Source organism: Nicotiana tabacum, chromosome 13, assembly GCF_000715075.1.
Source record: "Nicotiana tabacum cultivar K326 chromosome 13, ASM71507v2, whole genome shotgun sequence".
Taxonomy (NCBI): Eukaryota; Viridiplantae; Streptophyta; class Magnoliopsida; order Solanales; family Solanaceae; genus Nicotiana; species Nicotiana tabacum.
Genome location: NC_134092.1, coordinates 72,256,237 through 72,280,513, shown reverse-complemented (window position 1 = coordinate 72,280,513; position 24,277 = coordinate 72,256,237). Strand labels below are relative to the sequence as shown.

Below are 24,277 nucleotides of genomic sequence, written 5' to 3'. Positions count from 1 at the left end.
CCGGGCTATCGACCAGACTTCCCCGCGAATGTTGTTTTCGGGGTCAGTAGGCAAGTTTGCTTCGATAGCCACGTGTGAGTTAGCATCGATCGGATCAACGACTAGGACTTTGTGGGGGTCATCAGGGGGCACCTCGTTGCTGGGTACCACATTGTTATTTTGGCCATGGTGGCCGGACTCAGCATCCACATTCAAATGGGCAGATTGGGAGTTCGACATTTTTAATCTAACCTGAAATTAAATGCTCAAAGAATAGGTATAAAATAGAGTGTGTTACGGAAATTTGTATCAAATTGCCACTATTATCCTTAGCCCCACGGTGGGCGCAAAACTGTTTACCCTAAAAAATGGATAACAATTGAATTTATATTTGTTTTAAGGATATGCGAATTAATTTAATACAAATGATAAACTGCATTAGATTAAACAGATAAAGCACGTAAGAAATTGTCAAACCGCTTAAGGGGAGTGATTCTGTACTCAATAACAGCATTAATAAAAAGCTTGCCTTCGATCTTGGACTCACAATAACGAAGTACTGATGAACAAGAGTAAGAACTTTGAATAACAGAATAAATAAGAGTATATTGCCTTGATATGCATGTTATAGTGTGGTTAATAAATAATTAGAACCCCCTTTATATAGTAGGGGAGTTTTACCCTAAGTAAAATTCCCTAAAAGGTAAAAATCTTTTGTTTAACTAATCACTGGTTCTCTGCCAATACGTGTCGAGATCCATGCTGTAATATCCGGCTGGTCGAGGATATCACGGCCTTTTGTTGGTCATGCTCGATTATCTGGTAATGCTCTTCGAGGATTTTGGGGTTTGAACCGGACTTGGGGGTCATGACCCCGATAATTTCGAGGGCAAGTGTTTTGCCCAGACCCCGAATCATGGGGCCCCTTTCCTCGATTCTGGTTTCTTGCCTTTGCGATTTTGCTCTGTTCGCTTCATCGGAAACTGAGGCGTCCCATGGGCTCGCTTTCACCCGTATACAAATGTTTATAGTTGCTTCACAAGGTTCTTTTAGCCAGAAACGTCTACAACCTCACAAAGGTGATGAGCATTAGCATGATGCTTTGGCTAACAAAGGATCCAAGTAAGTCATTTTTTTTTCCACTTCTATCTACGTCCTCCCTAATTTGCTTGTACTGCTACAATGGCTGATAGGATCGGATTTTCTTTTGCTAAAAACATTTCGACTAATATATGTAATAGTTTGGCTAGATTTGAAATGAGAGTAACCTTGTCCATACTCCGATGAACTATGATAGTCTAATATATTTAGTTTTTAATGGAATTTCCCTTTCGACCAAAAAAACAAATACTTAAAGACTAATCGAAAATGGTTCTGACTCAAATGCAACTACAACTCAATGTTCATTTGAAATCACCAATGCAGACCTTGAATGATCTAATTACTCACAATGTGGCAACTGTGGAGCTAGCCTTGATGGAGCAACACCAAATCGAAGAGGAAGGAGATGATGAGTCGACTGCGGGGAATTTTAAACAAGTAGCAAGAGAGGCTGATTTATCTCCTAGAAACAGTGCAAAAGGAGGAAAAATAACAAAGAAGCATACTCAAAACAAAGCTACATACCAACCAACAAGAATCTTGCCAAGAAGGGCAACCTCGCATTCTAAATGATGATTAATACATTAATTTGGAATATTAGGTCCGGTAACACATAATAGGCCTTTCCCAGGGTGATCAACATGCAAAGAGAGCACAATTTCTTCGTCGTAGCCTTAATGGAACCTTTTCAGAATGCAAGGCATATACAGAGGTACAAAAGAAGGCTAGATATGGAAATTGCTTTTTCAAATCTGAATGGCAAAATATGGTTATTCTTCAATTCTGACACAGAGTGGGAATTGATTATGGAGGCTGATCAACAAGTTACAGTAAAACTATTTCACCATAACATTGGGCAACATATCATGATCACTTTTGTATACGCAAAGTGTTCATCAAGAGATAAAATAGAACTATGGGATAATCTGTATTACATGGCAAGTGATATGGAACTACCATGGCTAGTAGGAGGAGATTTGAATGTGGTTTTACATGAAAGTGAGAAGATAGGGGGCCTTCTTATTCATCCTCCAGAATATGAGGATTTCGCAGCATTCATTAATTCATGTGGACTATTTGATCAAGATTACAAAGGAAGTCCATACACTTGGTAGAATGGGAGACCTAATAGTGAGTGTATATTCAAAAGACTGGATAGGATCTTTATGAATTTACCATTTCAAAACATTCTTCCATCAATTGAAGTGGAACATTTGATTAGAACTGGTTCAGATCATGCCCCACTCATGATGACCTGTGGAGAGCACAATACTAACTTTGTCAAGCCGTTCAGATTCCTGAATATTTGGACAAAACATGCTACATTCATGGATGTAGTGACACAGAACTGGAATGCGGGTTTCATTGGAGATCCTTTCCTCATGTTCAAGCACAAAATGAAGAAGGTCAAGGCGGCACTATCTAAGTGGAGCAGAGATACTTTTGGAGACATTTTCAAACAAATAGCAATACTGGAGGATACTGTCAAAATTAAGGAGCAGTTGTTTTAAGATGAGCCTACAATTGAGAATAGAATTGTCCTTCAAAAATGTCAATCAGAATTGAAGAAGTACCTCAATATAGAGGAGCAATACTGGAAGCAAAAAGCAGGAATGACATGGTTTACTGTAGGTGATAGGAATACTCATTTCTCTCACAATCATGTCAATGGAAAGAGGAAAAAATTATAACTAAAATAAATCCAGAATGAAGATGGAACCTGGTTAGAAAATCAAGAACAAATGGCCAATGCTGCAGTTCAATTCTTCTAAAAACAGTTCACAAAAGAAGAGGATCCTACAGACTTCTCTATGCTGGAACATGTTCCTGAAATGGTTTCGATGGAGGAGAACATAGAGTTATGTAGGTACCCAACTATTGATGAAGTTAAGGCTGCAGTTTTCGACCTGAGTTGTGATAGTGCAAGTGGTCCAGATGGATTCACGGGCATTGTTTTATCAAGCCACCTGGGAGGTGATATGTCATGACATTCACAATATGGTCCTAAATTTCTATGGAGGTGCAACTTTTCCAAAATCCATTACACATACAAATTTGTTCCTACTGCCAAAGAAACCACAAGTTCAGACATTTTCCGACCTAAGGCCTATAAGTTTGAGCAATGTCATCAATAAAGTGGTCTCTAGGATCATACATGATAGATTGGCAAAGTTCCTGCCTACTTACATCTCCCCTAATCAATCTAGTTTTGTGAAAGGAAGGAGCATCTACGAGAACATCTTACTCACACAAGAAATTATCACTGACATAAGGTTGAGAGGCAAGCCTGCCAATGTGGTGCTAAAACTGGACATGATAAAGGCATATGATAGGGTTTCCTGAAAATATCTGATGCATGTTCTCAAAAAAATGGGTTTTGTAGAACACTTCATCATCATGGTGGGGAACCTATTAGCCAACAACTGGTATTCAGTTTTAGTTAATGGCCATTCCTCAGGTTTTTTCAAGTCAACAAGAGGAATAAAACAAGAAAATCCTCTGTCTCCGGCTTTATTTACTCTGTCTGCTGAAGTATTGTCTAGAACTTTGAACAAACTATTTGAAGATAAGTCTTTTGTTTGCTTTGGTATGCCCAAGTGGTCTGATCCGTTAAACCACTTGGCATATGCCGATGATACTATTATTTTCACATCAGCTAATCCTTACTCCCTGAAAAAGATAATGACAGTGTTAGGAGGTTATGAGCAGATGTCGGTACAACTAATCAATAAATCTAAGAGTTTCTATTACATGCATGCCAATGTTGCAAATACCCTATTCTAGGAAGTAGTTGATACTACAGGTTTCACTAGAGGACAATTTCCTTTCACATACCTAGGTTGCCCCATATTCTACACTAGGAGAAGAAAGGACTATTATGATGATCTTGTTAAAAAAGTGAAGACCAAGCTACACTCTTGGAAAGGCAAACTCTTATCCTTTGGAGGAAAATCCACTCTCATTACAAGCGTACTACAAAGTATGCCTCTACATCTTCTTTCAGTTCTTGACCCTTCCAACAATATACTAGAACATGTACAGAAAATATTTGCAAGATTCTTTTGGAGCACTAAGGAGGAAGGGAGGAGTAGGCATTGGGCATTTTGGCAAAACTTATGTCTTCCCAAAGAAAAAGGGGGACTAGGATTCAGATCTTTAAAGGATGTATCAAAAGCTCTATTCGCTAAGCTATGGTGGAGGTTTAGGACTAACAAAACCTTATGGTCAAACTTCATGTAGAATAAGTATTGCAAAAAGGAGTTACCTAATGTGGTACAGTTTAGAGATGGATCTCATGTGTGAAGGAAAATATTGCATGCTAGGGAAGAAGTCGAGCATGAAATCCTGTGGGAGATGAAGAGTGGAACAACAAGTGTATGGCATGAAAACTGGACTGGTTTGGGGGCACTCTATGATGTACTACCTCCTGAATTCCCTATTAATGAGAACCTGGAAGTAGTAACACAAGTGAGACATGGAGGAGAATGGAATGTTCAACTACTTGACCAGACTGTTCCAACAGATATTGCTAACCATATCAAACTCAATATCCATTATAATGATAATCAGGAAGCCTGGGACATACCCCACCGGATGCCAACAGCATCAGGAAAGTTTTCTATCAGGAGTGTATGGGAAATTCAGAGACATAAGGAAAATATTTGTCAAGAATTCAAACAAATGTGGATTAAAGGTCGGCCATTCAATATCTCATTCTTTCTATGGAGACTTTGGAGGCACAAGATGTCTACAAATGATTTGTGGAGAAGGCAAGGATATATAGTTGTTTCCATATGTTACTGTTGTAAACATCCAACTGATGAAACATTTGAGCACATTTTCTTGACGAGCCATACAGCACCAAAGGTGTGGCAACACTTTCTAGGAGCTGCAGGGAATTATGTACCATTAATCCAAGTAAAGCAGTGATAAGGGCATGGTGGGACATAGATTGCTGTCCAAAGTTAAAACCATTATTTCAAGCAGCTCCAGCAATCATTACTTGGGAGCTATGGAAAAATAGGAACACAGGCAGGAATAGAGTAATAGTTTTTACAAACAGAGTCATTCATGAAGTAAACAAAACACTCCAAAACTTGGCAAGGATTAAGTTTCCATGGCTATCTCATATACCTGTATTATAGCCAGAAATGATCCAATTGTTTGAAGCATACAAGCTAATTCTAATCACTAGGAAAGTTACTTGGCAGCTCCCTCATGAAAGATGGTATAAGTGTAACACTGATGGTGCTTCAAAAGGGAACCCCGGACCTAGCTCACTTGGCTTTTGTGTAAGAGATCATGCAGGTGATCTAATGTATGCAAGATCAGTGAACCTAGATGAAACCACCAATATGGAAGCTGAAGCAAAAGCTATACTACAGGGGCTGAAATATTGTTCTGCCAACAGCCTTCATCTATTGATATTAGAGACAGACTGCTTCCTGTTGAAGAAGATTATCGAAAGGGAATGTTATCCACCTTGGTGTATAACAGCAGAAGTGCAGAAGATTCAGGATTTGAAGGATCATTTTAATGTCATCTTTCAACATGTTTACAGAGAAGGAAATACTTTAGCAGATTACATAGCTAACATTGCTTTTTCTTTTGTGGGGACAACACATTTTCATTGTTTCTCAGATCTACCTACAGCAGGGAAGAGATTAATAAACATGAAAAAGTCACAAATACTAAATCTAAGGGTTAAAATTGCTAAAAGAATATTCCCAGATTGATGTGCAAAAGTTTCTGATATTACAGTAGGCTGTAATTCCAAATGGTATTAACAGAACATGATCATGATGGGGGTTCTCTGAGGGTGAATGGATAATTTAGCTTCAACGCATAGTTGCAATTATTCAAAAGGTAACAGAGATTAATACAAACAGTGCACACTTCAAAGGTGCATTTCTATGTTTAATCGCAAAACAGGTAAGAGAAAACGGTCTAGATCGAGATGGCCAGTAATCTACCAATGTAATATTGGCCAACAAAGCTTATCAAAGGTAAAGTACTGCTGTTATTCAGGAGGATTCAAATTGTAACATGGTCTGTTTGCTGCTGTTGGTTATCTATGCACAGTTAGATTGCCTCCCAGTGGTATTACCATGTGAACATGCTCAGTCTGGAGGTGGTCTAATGGTGTAAGGAGAATCACATGAAAGAAAGGCTGGACAAAGTGTTGCAATGCTAGTAAAACTGTACTGCTTACAGTGTACACATCAAATTGAGTGGTGGATATAGGAAATGCAATATCAGGTTACAAATCTTCTTCAGAGTGTAACTCATCTGGAAGTTACATGTTTTCTGTTATAATTACATAAATTACATGCATTCACCTGGAAGTTTTATGTTTTCTACTCAGTTGGAAACAGTTCAGCAGCTTGATTTCGATATGAAGATGCACTCTTAGTGTACTGTTGTTACATCATTTTAGTTGTTGCTGTTCAACTATCTAATTGTGATGATTATTTCAAAAGGTTAAAGGGATTACCGATATGGAAACGTTCGGTAATTCATCAATGAGTCAGCACAAACACATATTTATTTAATGGAGATAGAACTGATAGTATACTTCTTTAAATACATCATCAACAAAGCAGGGCACGTGAAGATCAAGGTTTACTGTTTCAGCACATCACCTTACGTTTCATGTTTCACTATGAAGGCACCAACTGTCTGTGTGCTATCGTATCACTTCCCAGTAGTATTGGCATGGCTTCATGCTCAATCTGGTGGTGGTTTGATGGCATACAACAACAATATACCAACCAGGCATCATCCATAGCATTCTTCAATCAATCACTACTCAAACTTCATCACTGCTCCCAAAACACACAAGAACCTGGGAGCAGATTCTTTCCTCCTAACAAGTTTGCTACATTGTGCAGGTTCCAGAGTTAAGCTCAGATTATTGAGGCATCAACATGGAGTGCTACTAGCACCCAAGTACTCAAGAACCTCTAGTTTTTATCAATTTTCACGTGCCAGTCACAACATTATGCTAAGTGGACACAAACACAATCAAACCTCATGGATAAGGCTGCACATATGAGCAGCCTGGTGGTTTCACATGACATGCTACTACTGCTGCTTGAATATTACTAAAGTATAGTGATTTATCATTATCCAGTGGTATCAGTGTGTGCGCATGCTCAATCTGGAGATGAGAGAATACTATACTGTCCTCATATTCCAAACACACAGTACTGTCATGTTGCTCCATTTATCAACTGCCTACACAGTCTTCCTTGAAGTTTCATTTGAAGAATCAATGAAACAACACTGCTGCTGAAGCAATGCAGGCCCAAAATAAAGATGTCCAAAGTGATCTGCTTCACAACTAATGGATTCTACGTACCTGGTACTCTGGATTGTAACAAATGGCACCGGGTGAGAGATTTGGAGGTGCTACAAGAAATTATTTGCAACTGAAATGTGAATTCATTGTCGTCGGCAACAGTTGGATGTTTCAAATTAATAGTTGTGTTTTTCTTTAGGCTAATGCTACATTGTATTTGGTAGCGAGAGCTATTAGATATCTTTATTGTTGTAATCTCACTTACGGGAACATTGTGTAACATTATCCCATTTTGGGACCTATTTTATATATATAAGCTACTAGGTAAATAACCTAATAGTATATTTGCCAAAAATAAAAATTGATTCCGACTCCTAAGAAGAAATCAACAATCCTTTTTGAAGTTGAAAACATCTAAGAGGAATTCGAAAGTTAGCTGAAAGAAAAATAAATTGTCATTTCCTTGTATTTTATGCTATCATAAATAATTATGACACTTTATTTAATTCAATGTTAATAATATTGGAGGTATTCCAATTTAATGATTCGTAAGTATTTTATTTTTAATCAATTGAATTGTGAAAGTTAATGATATTTTGAGGTTTTTTCATCAATATTACGATGATTTCATTAGAAACATTATTATTTTCGTCATACAATTTAAATAAAATAACAAAAGCTTAGGAAATAAAACAGCCCAGATTGGCTTGTCCTATTCCACCGAAATTAACCCACCCCGTTAAATAGGCTGAGGTCTAGCTAGCATAGGACCCAGGCTAGACCCAACTTAACCACTCCAATTCCGTTAGGGCCAATTGTCTAGTGTGAGAGGTTGTTTGACTGATGAACAAGTTATCACGAAATTATAATACGGGAATTAAATAATAATAAAATTATTTAATGGATATATTTTTATTAGGAGATATTTAGTTTATTGAACTAAAAATGAGATTTTATAATATAAAATATGTGTTAGGTGTATGCTAGATAAGTTGGAATAAATTTTTGTTTTTAATTTAACCTTGGATTTTTTAAAGAACATTGGGGAAAAGCCTTGAAGAAAGACAACTTTGTTATTGTAGAGTTTTATACCGGGATAAGTTAATTATCCCACCATCAATGTGGGATACAATAATACCATAATTGTGGTATAAATTAAGATAGTTAATTTTGAATTCGAAAGTTCAACTAAATGCGGGATAAAATAATTCTGCATTCCGGAATTATTATCCCTTATCCTACGAGTCAAATGACCTCTAATAGTAATAAATTTACATTCCTTTACTCTGTAAAATTACTAATCAAACAAGCACAATATAAACTCAAGAAATATTAGGAAAAGTATAAAATTACAGTTCCCTCTATTTTGATTTATTTGACGTAGTTTAACGTGGCACAAAGCTTAAAAAAAAAAAAAAACTTTTAAGAACATATGGTCTCAAAATTATAAAGAGTAAAAAATTCATGAGGTCATAACATTTATGTGGATATAGAGTCTTTTCACTAAGCATAAAATAAAATATTTAAGGTTAAATTATTTTCAAATATAATAATAAATTATTCTTTTGAAATCAAAATCTGCGTTACTAGATCAAATTCTTCTTGGTGACAGACATTGGTTAGATATTTTCTCCGTCAAATGACAACCAATAAATAAATATCCTTGGGACTGGCTGTTAGAGTCCTAACATCTTGGAAAAGTATAGTCTTCTCCCTCGTGAACATATTCCCCGGTGGCTGAAAATTGATTTTCGCATCTGGTTACCACCATCAATTCATGACGGTAGGATCAGATTTTCCACAGGAATTGTGCCCATAAGTCCGAAGTGTCCGGAACCAAAGTGTGATTCTTTTGTACTCAAACGGTATAAATAGATTAAAAAAAATAAACTGAGTACTATTTTATATTTAGCACGGTTATTCATCACGCTATACTTTAACGGCACGTTTTTCCGTTAAGGTATAGCGCGGTGAATAAACGCGCTATATATAAAATGTCATGCCCCACCAATAATTCATCTGCACTTAACTGACCCACCAATAATTCACATGGGTATAACGCCTATTATGCATGCGCTATACCTCAATTATTGTACCCCAGGATTGATTTTTTTCTTATTTAAGAAGTTTCAGAATTAGGTAAAAATTCATTCGGGATCCTTCAGGTCTTCCGAAATATTTGTTCGTTAAGTCATTTTGCATTTTTTCATAATGTCCGAAGAGCGAAAAATTAGGGTTTCATTATATTGAGGGGATGAGGTTGTGGCGGAGAATAACTCAGTACGCTATAGTTGCTCTCCATAGTGTCTGTCACGAGCCGAAATTCCCACCTTCGGACCGTGATGACGCCTAACATTTCACTTGCTAGGCAAGCCAACGTTAGAACAATATTAACCAATTTTTAAACAATCTTTACATTATTAATAATCAAGGAACCAAAAGCGGAAGCAAAGTTTGAAATATAGTGAAATAATCCATAAAAACAACGGTGTCTAAATATCATCCCAGAATTGGTATCACAAGTGCACGAGCTTCTAGAATAAATACAAATAAAGGTCTGAATAAAATAAAGCTGTCTGAAAATAAACACACAGTTAAAGTAAAATAGACGGGGACTTCAGAACTGCAGACACCATGCAGTTATACCTCAAGTCTCCTCCGGTAGTTGGAAGCCGAGCAAGTCTATGGTACGCCGCTAGGACTAACTCCAAAATCTGCACAAGAATTACAGAGTGTAGTATCAGTACAACCGACCCCATGTACTAGTAAGTGCTGAGCCTAACCTCGACGAAATAGTGACGAGGCTAAGGCGTTTCACTTACATTAACCTGTACGCAATATTAGTAACAACAACAATAATAGAAATAAATCAGGTAACTCATTTATAATAATTGAAGCCAACCCAGCAGTCATAACTAATCATCATTTCCATCAATTCTGTTGCAGCGTGCAACCCGCTCTCACAATATATTCACATTCAATTCTGTTACAGCGTGCAACCCGCTCTCACAATATATTCCTTTAATCAAACCTGTCATATATTCATTTCAATCAAGTATATATATAGACTTTTAAATAAGTCTGTTGCGGCGTGCAATCCGATGCCTCAATATTGACTTTTAATAAGTCTGTTGCGGCGTGCAACCCGATCCTCCAATATGGACTTTTTAATAAGTCTGTTGCGGCGTGCAACCCGATCCTCCAATGTGGACTTTTTAATAAGTCTGTTGCGGCGTGCAACCTGATCCTCCAATATTGACTTTTAATAAGTCTGTTCCGGCGTGCAACCCGATCCTCCAATATGGACTTTTTAATAAGTTTGTTGCGGCGTGCAACCCGATCCTCCAATATTGACTTTTAATAAGTCTGTTGCGGCGTGCAACCCGATCCTCCAATATATCCATTTCAATCAATTCTTATAGAAGAAATTTTCCCAATAAATACAACAATTAATATAAAATTATAAGACAACAAGCATACAACAATTATGATTTAATTATGAAACAAACAATGACAAATACCAAATTATTATAGAAATCATGGAGAAAATAGGCAGTTTAATATTTAATATGCTAAATGTCAAATAATAGTAAAAACACATAATTCAAATAGCATGTAACAATTAATGCGGATGACAAGAATTAATATTTGACAAAGAATAGGAGAGAAATAATTAATATAATAATTAATTTATGATTTAAAATAATTTATGATTTTTCAAGTAAACAGGCAGACAATTAATTTGACGACGTATAGACACTCGTCACCTCGCCTATACGTCGTTCACATGCAATTAACATAACAAATAATTGAAGGGTTCTATTCCCTCAAATCAAGGTTAATCCCGACACTTACCTCGCTTTGTAAATTCCAATCAATTATTCAACCACAACTTTTCCTTTTAAATTTGCCTCCGAAAGTTTCAAATCTATTCACAAACAATTCGATATATGCAATACTAATCATAGGAATTAATTCCATATGAATTTATAAATTTTCCGGATAAAACTCCGAAATTCATTTAAATATTCGACAGTGAGACCCATGTCTCAAATCCCGAAAAAACTTACGAAATCCGAACACCCGTTCCGAGACAAGTCCAACCATACAAAAATTATCCAATTCCGATGTAATTTGGACCTTCAAATCTTAAATTTTTATTTTCGGAAGATTTTATAAAAATCTAATTTTTCTTCCATAAATTCACTGATTCATGATATAAATGAGTATGAAATAATGAAATATAATCAATATAGGATAAGGAACACTTACCCCAATATTTTTTCGTAAAAATCGCCCAAAGATCACCTTACCCGAGCTCAAAAATGGAAAAGGATTGAAAATGGGACGAATCCCATTTTCGAGAACATAAGTTCTGTTTCTAGGGCTTTTATCCTTCGCGAACACGGTCAGTGCCTCGCGTTCGCGAAGCACAAATTACTACTGCTTAATTTTACTCTTTGCGAATGCGAGGGCTACTTCGCGAACGCGAAGTTTGCCTGGCTTGGCCTTCGCGAATGCGAGATGCCCTTCGCGAACGCGAAGGCAAATGTCCTGGTCAGCCCCTTTCCCTTCGCGAACGTGAGGCTTCGATCGCGAATGTGAAGCTTCGCACCTCAAGCCTTTGCAAATGCATTTTCTCTGTCGCGAACGCAAAGCACAAAATGTGCCAGTCCCAATTTGCTCTTCGCGAACGCGAGACTCCCCTCGCGAACGCGAAGAAGGAAACAAGAAGCAGGTTTCTACAGTTTCCTCAAGTCCAAGAATGATCCGTTAACTACCCGAAACCAACCCGAGCCCTCGGAGCTCCCAACCAAACATTCACCCAAGTCCTAAAACATCATACGAACTTGCTTGCACGATCAAATCGCCAAAATAATACCAAGACGACCACCTTTGAAAAGAACCATGGCATTAAGAAAACTAAAGGCTTATTAACCACACTACTAAGAAAAACATAAAATCTACTAACATAAAAAGAAACTACTAACAGAAAAAGAAACTACTAACATAACCAAAATCAAAGTAAGCAAATAAAGAAGCTAATGAAAGAAATAACTACTAAAGATAAATAAAATGAAAAGAAAACAGAATCATACAATTATTACATTCCATATGTATCCAATGAGTATCAAATAAGATCCACCCCCCGAATAAAAGTAAGCATTGTCCCCAACGCTAAACAAAATAAGAGCAAAAGTAGCGAGGGAGAAGAAACTCCCTAAGTGTCTTTGGTCATCTCTGTGTCCCCTGCAGTATCAGCCCCTGTTGGCTTAGCCAACTAAATATCATCATCAAATCTGGGTGTGGCTAGAGTAGTGAACATCGCACGCACTATGTCAGTAGTGTCAGCGGTAAGGCATGGCTCCTCAGACTGGCTAGCGGGAGCATCCTATGTAGATGGATCTGGGTCAGGCTGGGATGTGTCAATCAAATTGTCAAATGGAAAATCACTTGCTGCAGCTAGCCGGGTCACCTCAATCTGAAGCTTATCCACTGACTTCTTGCTGGCTTAAGACTTCTACATCTTCATCACTGCTTGGTCAACCCCTCAATCACAACACCATGTTATACTAATATGTCCATAATCACCTTCTGGTTGTCCAAGATCTTGCTCATCTTCTCATCAATGTCAGATGGACCCTGGGGTGCATGTGTAGATGACTGCCCTACAACAACACTGGAGATCTTAAACAGCTTTGAAGTAGCTACCTGCATCCAGTTGTTGAGACTCGCCCATGTCTAGGAGACTCGCAGAGCAAAAAGTGGGCTATAGGTATAGGCACCGGCCTCGAAACTGGAGTAGGACTGCCCTAGGAGCTGTGAAAGGAACTATAGAGAGAGCTAAAGATGGTGACTCAAGCATAGCAGCTTCTGGCTCAGCTGATGTGGATGGAATATCAAGTGTATCAGAAACTACCACTACTGGATCATCAAACTAGCCAGTAGAAGTAGAAGGCTGAGCACTATTCTTCGGGCTCCTCAGATCCTACAGCTTGTACCACTCAAACGGCCATGTCAGCTTTACCTTTGTGTCAAATAGCTTAGGATCTGCCTTCACATCTGTAAGGTACTCAGTAATGGTGCTAGGGTAGGGGTAAGTTGTGTTACTCTGCTGTGCCACAAGGGAAAGATTGGTCAACATCAGGGCACTCACATTGATCGGGTACCCAGCCATGATAGATGCCAGCAAAATAGCTCGAGGAACATGTAGGTTGTTCTCATTCTGGCATGGTCTAGCCTGCTACAAACAAAGGTTTGCCACCCCTTGGCCTCAAAACTCATTGTGCTCCGAAAGATAAGAACCCCACCAGCAATCCACGGAGGAGTGGGTCTTGGTTATAGAATCTCTGCAAGCCACGGTCTGGCCTCTTCTGTCAAAGACAACTTCTCTAAATACTCCCTCGGCTCCAAATGCTCAAATCCCAAGTACGCGTTCAGCGTGTGCTGATCAAATTTTATCTTTAAGTTGCACACTTTGGTAACCTTTATCCCCTTGCGAATATGTGAAGTGTTCGCATAAAACTCTCAGACAAGGTGCTTATTGACATCCACTAACTTCTCTATAAATAGCATCCAACCTTTTCTCTTTGTGAACTGCTCCAGAACTGCATGATTATACTTGTCAAGATATTTCAATAAAAATTGCCGCTCATGAGTCAATGATCTTAACGGAGACCACATCTAGATGTCGTAGAAGGCCTGACGGCTCACAAATCTATCCTCCCAAGCCTCCTTCTTCTTTGTTCTTGCTGCACCTCCCTGTGTACCTTTTCCCCCTCTCCCATCATCAAGAGCCTCATCAGAACCAGACACTGCAATAGCTACCTCAGACTCCTTGCTGGAACTTTACGACTCCTACGAAGTGTTGTGGTATGTAGAAGGCTTAGCCAGAGGCTCGGATCGCCCCTATGGCTTGGATTGCTCCTCAGTGTGATCTTCCGGAATATATACAGAGTTTCCCTCGGAGGCTTCCCTAGACGGGGCATAAGAGCTAGATTCGTAGAGGTCTCTACCTCTCCCTCGACCTGCTGTTGCTTTCTTTCCAATGGACTTTTGCACATCTGGGGGAAAAGTACCTCTGCCTCGACCCCTCGAAGATTTTCCTCTTCCCATGGTAGATTCACCTCATCCTCGTGATCGTACCATTGTCTGTATAAATACAAAGAGGATTGTCAGTTGCAAATCATGATTCAACACAGTTAAGACTAAAGTAAGTGAGTGAAAACATCTTAGAAGCTATGAGGTTACAGTGGAATAGTCATGCTAAAAAAATGGGAAAGTGCGGTCCACACATTTCGAAGTTCGGCCTGCAGAGTGGGAGTGCAGACCGCATAATTTCAAGTGCGGCCGCACTTCTGCAAAAATGTTTAGAGGCCTCAAATGCCTCTTCTCTGATAGACAGTGCGTGGTCATTGTGCGGCGGCATAATTCATCTACAGCCCGCATAATTTGATGTGTTGTCCGCACATAAGAGATTTAGAGGGCAAGCCTCAGATAGTCAGTGCGGACTTAAAGTGCGACCTCTCCAGAAATTCTACGGTTCACACTATTAAAGTGCGGCAGCAAAATCACTATCCTCCTACCAGTTACCTCACTCAGCAAACTGTGGACCGCATAAATTCAAGTGTTGCCGTAGAACTCAAATATCAGTCGAGCAAGTCTAAAGTTATACCTAGGTTTTGCAAAAACTTGATCAGATCGGCTTGGCAACATGGTGTACACATAACAATCAGTTAACCCAACCCATTCTAGCATGTTTTATCAGTTACCCATTACAAAACTGCCCCACATGGATACAGTGATTGAGTATAATAACAGATGGCCTAAAGAGAAATTAAAGAAAAAATAAATTCAAAAATCAAAATAAAACAAAAATTAACATGAAATGAAACATACCAGATGTTGTAAATGTGCAAGATCCTATGAGTGCAAATGGGTGTGTGTGTTTGACAGTGTTATATCCTCAGGTAAGATCTCAGAGTAATAATGCTTTCTCAAAAGTGTGAAAAGTGTAAAATAAGTCCAAAACTTCTATTTATACTTAGAGTAATTGAGAGGAAAAAGGGTCGAGTGCGGCTGCACAATTTCGAGTGATGTCCGCACTCTTCTACTTGGCCCTCAGTTATCTGCTTCTCATGTGCGGTCCGTACAATTTCAAGTGCGGCTGCACAATTCTCCCTGCGGTCGCACATTTTCCCCGCACTGATAAGGAAAAAGATCAGAGACCCTATTATTTGACATCTCTTTTAGCTCCCCGCACAAGCTCTTCTGCAATGGCATCATTAATTCTGTCGCCGCACAATTGAAAAGCGCAGTCCGCATTTTCTACTTCACTTTCACAATTTTGTCCACCCCTCTTTCATCTAACACTAAACCTTGAAGCGCACTTCAAATCAAACTAAAAATAACAAAAAACATCTAACTACAAAAAGAAAACGGAAAATAACTTGGGTTGCCTCCCAAGAAGCGCCTGATTTAACGTCGCGGCACGACGCAATGTCATAACATCCTCAAGTGAAGTGAATGACCTCCACCACATGGCTCTCTCTAACGTTTCCCAAGTAGTGCTTCACCTAGTGACCATTGACTCGGAATATTTCATTGTTATTGTACTTCAAATCCAATGCACCGAAGGGTGTCACACCAATAATTTCAAACGGACCACTCCACTTGGACTTGAGCTTCCCAGGAAATATCCTCAACCTTGATTTAAACAACAACACTAGATCACCGGCCTTGAACTCTTTGTTCCAAATGTACTTGTCATGAAGACATTTCATATTTTCTTTGTACAAGGACAAACTCTCATATGCATGGTACCGGAACTCATCCAATTTATTCAAGTGTGTAACCTGCAAGTTAACGGCTACATCACAATCAAGATTCAATTTCTTCAAGGCCCACATTGCCTTATGCTCTAGTTCCACCGGAAGATAACAAGCTTTCCCGAACACTAACCGGTATGGAGACTTCCAGGTAGGTATTTTGTAAGCCGTCCTATAAGCCCATAACGCATCATTAAGCTTCTTAGACCAATCCGTCCGAATTGTATTCACCATTTTAGAAACAATACTCTTTATCTCCCGGTTGGAGACTTCCAATTGACCACTAGCTTGTGGATGATAGGGAGTTGTGACCTTGTGAGTAACACCATACTTGCTAAGTAAAGTGCCAAAAGCCTTGTTGCAAAAATGTGACCCCCTATCGCTTATGATTCCACGTGGAGTACCAAATATTGTAAAAATATTCTTCTTAGAGAAAGCCACTACACTTCTCGCCTCATTGTTGGGTAAGGTGACGGCCTCAACCCATTTGGACACATAATCTATTGCGACCAAAATGTAAGTGTTTCTACAAGAAATCACAAAAGGGCCCATAAAGTCAATTCCCCAAACATCAAAAATATCAATCTCCAAGATGGTTGTGAGAGGCATCTCATTTTTCTTTGAAATTCCACCAGCCCGTTGACATTCATCACATCTTTTCACTATGTCACTTGCATCTTTGTAAAGAGTAGGCCTATAGAAACCACAACTTAAAACTTTGGTCGTCGTTCTTGCTGCACCATGATGACCACCATATGGCGAAGAATGCTAAGTGCAAGAATATCACATTGCTCTTCTTGCGGTACACAACTTCTATCACACCATCTGTACAATCTCGTTTGAGCTTATTTCTATGGTTTGATGAGAACTCATCCGGAATGATACCACTCACAAGAAAATTTTCCATGCCCACAAACCACGGTACCTCTTTCATTGATAGTGCCAAAAGTTGCTCATCGGGGAAAGAGTCATTGATTTCAAGGCCATCATGTGGGCTCCACCCCTCCTCCAAACGAGACAAGTGGTCTGCCACTTGATTTTCACTTCCTTTATTGTCTTGAATGTCAATATCAAATTCTTGCAACAAAAGTACCCATCTCATCAACCAAGTTTTAGATTCCTTTTTGCTCATAAGATAGCGAAGTGCCGCATGATCCGTGTGGACAATAACTTTGGCACCAATCAAGTATGGGTGTAACTTCTCAATTGCATGACGCAATTGATTCTGATTAAGAAGGTAATGGTGAAACTAGTAATTAAGGAACGTAATCATAACAAGAACAACTGCATATTCAATGAATACAAGGACCTAAGAATCCCTAAAAGGCCAATTTTCCACGAATAAGTCTGAGCACATACTCGTCACCTCGCGTACATGGACTACAATTATCATAGAAGACTCAAATCCTAAGGGGTAGTTCCCCCACACGAAATTAGGCAAGATACTTACCTCAAAGACGACAGACTAATACTCTAAAATGAACTTCTCGGGTGAAATGACCTCCAGGCGGCTCAAATCTAACCAAAACAACTTCAAAGCACTAATAAAACTCATAAGAAACTATTCCGGATCATAAAGCCTCGATCTTTATGAAAATCTAAAAATCGACCCAAAAGTCCACCCCCGGGCCCGTACCTCGGAACCCGACAAATTTCACAAAACCCAAACACCCATTCCCATACGCGTTCAACCATACTAAAATTATCAAATTCCGATACCATTTCGTCCCTCAAATCATAATTTTTCATTTTGAAAATTTTCTTCAAAAACCACAATTTTCCTCAACTCAAAATACAATTTTAATGACAAAAATAAAGATAAAATCATGGAATATAATAAAGTCTAGGTGAAGAACACTTACCCAATCGATTTTCTTGAAAACCCACAAAGCAGCTCCTAAAACCAAAGTCTAAAACTCAAAATATGAAGAAAATGGCCAAACCCTCGACTTATATGATTCCTCCCAGGACTTCTGCATTTGCGGAAAAGGAAGCACATCTGCGCTCTCGCATTTGTGAGAAATCATTCGCATCTACAAACTCAGCTACCCAGGCCAGGATCCGCATATGCGGAATTAAAGCCGTACCAGCAGCCCCGCAGAAGCGCCAATGGAAGCGCAGAAGCGAGCTTCTTCGCAGATGCGATCGCTGGACCGCAAAAGCAGCCTTCGCACCTTTGTGCCGGACTCCGCAGAAGAGAGCAAGCCTCTAGGCCACTATGACCGCAGAAGCGACCAGGCTCGCGCAGAAGGGGAGTCGCACCTGCGCTCCAAAGTGTCGCAGGTGCGAAAACACCAGAACCAGACCTGTTCAAAACTAAAAAAACATCTGAAACTCGTCTGAAACACACACGGGGCCCCCGGGACCCCGTCCAAGCATACCAACAAGTTCCATAATCTAACACGGACTCTCTCGGGGTCTCAAATCACATCAAAAAACCTCAAAACTACGAATCGCACCATGAATCGAACTTATGAACTTTCAAATCTTCCAACTTCTAAAACTCGTGCCGAAACCTATCAAATCACATCCGATTGACCTCAAATTTAGCAGGCAAGTCCCAAATAACATAATGGAGCTGTTCTATCTATCGGAATTGCATTTTGACCCCGATATCAAAAAGTCAACGTTTTTTCAAAATCTCCGAAAATTCGACTTTCGCCATTTCATGCCTACATCAGCTACAGACCTCTAATTCACCGTCCGGACACGCTTCTAAGTCCAAAATCAACCAACGGAGCTAACAGAACCGTCAGAACTCCATTCTAGAGTCCCAAATCACTCTGAATCATCCTGTAACTGAATTCAACCATGCACGCAAGTCAATACAAAAAATATTAAGCTGCTCAGGGGCTTATGCCGCTTAACGAGACTTAAATTCTAAAAGAGTTGTTAACTCTTTTTTCTCATTTTGGTTATAAACCTCAATAGTCTCATGACTATCATCTGTTAATGCCGATGAATATGATGGACTATCATTATTACCTTATTTGGATTTCATAAAATACAGTTATTCTTTGTACATTAGGTGTTCGGTATTAATACTCGATGTTCTTGCTATATTAGCAGCTATTACATGCTGGTTTCCAATTTGGGCAAGGATATTCCCTCTGCCATAGGAAGGTGTCCTTCTTCGTCATCTTCCTCGAGGAGGTCTATAATCAGGCCTCATATCCAGCCATAAAATTAAAAGAATTATTAGTTCAAAAATTCTCTAGTGAGAAAATCAGGGAGACTATTATTTGTCCCTTTTTTGTAAATGATTTCAAAATCAAATGGTGCCATCAAAGCTTGCCATCTTGCAAATATTTGTTTAGAAACATCATGTTTATAATCTTTATTAAAGATGAATCTTGCTGCTTGGCAATCAGTTTTTATTAAAAACTTCTAATTATATAAATTAGTCTGGAATTTTAATACATATTTTACTATTGCAAGGATTTTCTTAGCCACAGTACCATAATTCTTTTGGAAATTATTCTATTTACCCGAATAGGATTGAACAAGATATTCTTGTTTACCAATTGGAGAACATTGGTTTAATAGTCCACCAAATCCAATATCTAAGGCATCAGTTTCAACTATTTTTGCCCAACTTGGATTAGCAAGTTTAAGACATGGAAGATTATTAACCTTCTACTTAATTCGTCTGACTGATTTACTATGATCATCAGTCCATACTTTTAAATTCTTCTTTAATCTTTCATAAAAAATTGAAGTATCCTTAGCAAGATCCTTTATAAAAGGAGAAATGTAATTAAGGTTTCCCAGAAACCTTTGGAGTTGAGTTTTATCAGTTATGACATCAGAGAATTTAGATGCAAACACAATGCTTCTTTGGATCGGAACTATTCTTTCATTTTGAATATTATGACCTAAGAATCTTAAATTGGTCTGAAAAAGGGTCATCTTTGGTTTAGAAATGACTAAGCCATTTTGAATTATGATTTTTCTAAAAAGATCCAAATGTTTAAAATGAATTTTAATATTTTTTAAAAATACTAAAATATCATCAATATAAACAATTATAAAATTTGTATAAGGCATGAAAATATCATTCATTATTTTCTGAAATCCAGTAGGGGCATTTTTCAATCCAAAAGGCATGATGCAATCTATCCAATAAATCCTTTTTATTAGGGATTGGAAATCTAATCCACATTAAAACTTTATTAAGGGGCTTATAATTAATAACTAACCTTGGAACTCCTCGTTCCTGGTCAGCATGTTTATTAACATAAAAAGTAGTACATGACCATTTAGACCTTGAAGGTCTTATAAGACCTTTTTGCAGCAAAGAATCTATTTCTTTTTTGCATAATTCCAAATATTCTGAATTCATTTGGCAAGGTCTTGCCTTAGTAGGAATATTATCTTCCGAAAAGTATTCTTCATAGGGAAGACTAATTATGTGCTTTTTTATATTCTAAAATTGATTTGGATGGTCACCACATATTTGTAGTGAAAACTGATTTTTCAAAAAATCAATTTTTTCTATAAGCTTTGGGTTTTGCAAATCTTCTACAATAGCAAGACTACAAATATTATTTTTTAAGAAATCAATTTGTCTATTTTTTGCAGAGATATTCTCAGTTATTTCATTTAAATATCTTTTAAATGATTGAGTTATAAAATCAAAACTAATTTCTTTATTATTAAAAGTTCCTACAAAACATCTGGCATCCCATCTAGTAAAAGGAATTATATGATGGAAAAATGGGACTCCTAATATGATCTCATGAGATATATCTTTGACCAAGATAAAAATTTCAGGTATACAAACCTTTCCTTGGCAAATATAAGCTTTTGGTAATTTATAAGAAATACTCATCTTATCACCACTAGTATTTCTTAATCTATGAGTAGTTTTATGAAAATATCTTGAAGGTATTATTCCTTCCGTTATACAATTTAAATCTGCACCACTATCAAATAAAGTAGTAAACTCTTTTTTGAAATTATAATCTATTAAAAGAGTAACTTTTATTAAAAACTTTTGAGTAGTAAATAGCTGAATTTTTTGTAAAAACTCATTATCAGCCATATTAACTGCTCCTAGAAAATCATCTATTGCCGCATCCTTAGAGTTACCAGCATTAATATCATTAAAACCTTCTTCAGTAATATTAGTGCTGAATTCCTGACTTGTAGGGACTTGACAATTTTTCAATCTGATAATTCTCTTGTCTAAGGCTATATTAGAAGCCTTTAAGTCCGAGATTTCTCCTTTGAGATTATAAATCTCACTTTTCAAATCTTGAACAGTAGTTGGCCTATCAATGGCCTGGGATTTTTCTCTCAAAATCCTTTTAATATCAGACATTATATATGGTCCCTTTTGAGACGGAATTTCTTCAATCTCTGGACTTGTAAGTATTTTATCCTAAATTTTATCCATCTGATCAATTATCTGGGACCTTAATTCTGGGTCTTTAATAACCATGAGAAGTTCTAATATACTATTATTAGTCAGGACATTGACTTCTAAGTCCTTGAATTGAGAATAAATATTTAAAAAGTTCATCGTGTGTGTTGTCATTGCAATACTGATCTTGATTTTGTTTGCAGGGTCCTCATTCGTCTTCCGAGGGAAGGTATTCCTCCTCCTGTAGAGCCCTTAGATCTTCATCAGTTGATGAATCTTCTCTATCACTATTTTCTGGTGAAGTTTCCCGAGAAGAATTTAACAGAATCTTGTATAAAGACTTCTTAATATTATCATCTAGGTCAAGGTTCTTAATATTATTCTTGACAGAATCTAGCCTAATGACCTATCCTGCAACATTTGTAATATGCATTAGGCGTATTGGATTTTATAAAATCCTTTTTATGCTTATAAGCCTTCTTCTCTTATCTTTTACCTAGCCCTTTCAGCAAAGAGTGTTGGGAGTCCATCAATAAATTTGGACTTCCAGTGTGTGCTATTACACTTTGGTAATTCCATTACCCTGGATAAGAAAACATCCTTATACCATCTAAAATTTGTCAAAGTATTACATCTAAGATTTTGGAGCATGGTCCTTATTGTCTCACTATTATCTGACCATCTTCCAGAAAAGTGTTCTATAATATTGAGAACCAAAGAATAGAAAGCGTTCTGAACATTCTGACCATCTTCTTGTTTTATGGCGCCCATACTTTCTGCGCATTGTTCATTTCTTAAATAATTAACCCACCAGCCTTTCAATTGGCCAGCAAACCCCGCTACTATCATATCAGCAATGGTTTTTTCCGAATTCTCATTAACCTTACAGATAGTGTTATACATAAGCATTCTATGTACTTGAGTATAAATCTGACTGTCAATAAAACCATCTATGTTCCACTCATAGATTTTTGTGCCATTATAACTCTGGGAAAAATGACTAGCATTAGGCTCCTCTATGAGTATATCTTAAGAAGTTGTCCTAAGATAATAAAATATCCTTTGGACCGATTTGCGAGCAAACTTTTCTAAGATTTTATTAATCTCATCAGAGAGTTTTAGGGGGAACGCGTCTAGTATGTGGTTCACGACTGCGAATTGCATTAGGGTAGCTACTAGAGAGGTCTTAGGGGTCATGAAGGGCTCTCCTGGGGGTCATAAAGGGGACTGGTGGTGGAATGGAGAGGTTCAAGGTAAAGTGGAAGCTAAGAAAGCTCCTTATTTGAAGCTAGTGGAGAATACAAACGAGGAGGAAAAAAGGACTTATCAGGAGTGTTACAGAAAGGCAAAGAAAGAGGCGAAGTTAGCATTTACGACGGCTAAGAATGCGGTGTTTGCTCATTTGTACGAGGAGCTCGGGGGTGAAGGCGGGGAAATGAAGTTGTACCGGTTGGCCAAGATGAGGAAGAGGAAAGCCCGCGACTTAGACCAAGTTAAGTGCATCATGGATGAGGATGGAAAAGTGTTGATGCACGAGGCACTTATTAGGAGAAGATGGCAGACATACTTCTATAAACTATTGAACGAGGAGGGGGATAGACGCATTGTGCTGGGTGAGTTGGAGCACTCCGATAGTCGGCGGGATATTGGGTACTATAGGCGGATTACGGTAAAGAAGGTGGAAGGGGCGATGTGTAAGATGTGCAAGGGCAGATCGACGGGGCCAGACAAAATCCCGGTGGAATTCTGGAAGAGCGTGGGGCGAGCAGGTTTGGAGTGGCTCACTGGACTGTTTAATGTTATTTTTAAGACGAAGAAGATGCCCGAATAATGGATGTGGAGTACGATGTTTCCTCTTTACAAGAACAAGGGTGATATCCAAAATTACAACAATTATAGGGGTATCAAGTTATTGAGTCACACTATGAAGGTTCGGGAGAGGGTGGTAAGGAGGTGCGTGTCAATTTCCGAGAATCAGTTTGGATTCATACCGGGGCGTTAGACTACGGAAGCGATTCATCTGGTAAGGAGATTAGTGGAGCAGTACATGGAGAGGAAGAAGGATTTGCATATGGTGTTTATTGAGCTTGAGAAAGCGTACGATAAAGTCACGTGGAAGGTCCTGTGGAGGTGTTTGGATGTTAGCGGCATTCCGGTAGCATACATTAGAGTGATTAAGGATATGTATGATGATGCTAAGACTCGGGTGAGGACTGCGGGTGGTGACTCGGAGCATTTCCCTGTGGTGATGTGGTTGCGCCAGGGATCGTCTCTTAGCCCATTTTTATTTGCCTTGGCGATGGATGTACTATCGCTTCACATCCAAGGGGAGATGCCTTGGTGCATGCTATTTGCCGATGATATAGTGTTGATTAACGAGATGCGTAGCGGAGTTAACGTGAGGTTGGAGGTTTGGAGATAGAACTTGGAGTCTAAAGGTTTCAAACTGAGTAGAACCAAGACAGAATACTTGGAGTGCAAATTCAGTGACGGGACCCATGATGCAGGCGTAGAGGTTAAGCTTGATGCTCAAGTTATCCCCAAGAGAGCGAGTTTTAAGTATCTCGGGTCTATTATTTAGGGTAATGGGGAGATTGACGAAGATGTCGCACATCGCATCGAAGAGGAATGGATGAAGTGGAGGCTTGCTTCTGGTGTTTTATGTGATAAGAATGTGCCGCCAAGACTTAAGGGTAAGTTTTA

The 24,277-nt window shown here is 38.4% G+C and overlaps 1 protein-coding gene across 1 annotated transcript; it reads left to right on the top strand.

Moving 5' to 3' along the window:
• Positions 1-22,769: 22,769 nt before the first annotated feature.
• LOC142168163 (uncharacterized) lies at positions 22,770-23,449 on the top strand. Its single transcript, XM_075228826.1, has 2 exons — positions 22,770-23,343; positions 23,385-23,449. Exons 1-2 carry the CDS (start codon positions 22,770-22,772, stop codon positions 23,447-23,449), a joined length of 639 nt encoding a protein of 212 aa, XP_075084927.1.
• The last annotated feature ends 828 nt before the right edge of the window (positions 23,450-24,277 follow it).

Coding starts and splice junctions, on each gene's coding strand:
- LOC142168163 (XM_075228826.1), top strand. CDS start 22,770: ATGAAGGGCTCTCCTGGGGGTCATAAAGGGGACTGGTGGTGGAATGGA. Junction 23,344..23,384: donor GAAGAGCGTGGGGCGAGCAG/GTTTGGAGTGGC, acceptor GTTATTTTTAAG/ACGAAGAAGATGCCCGAATA.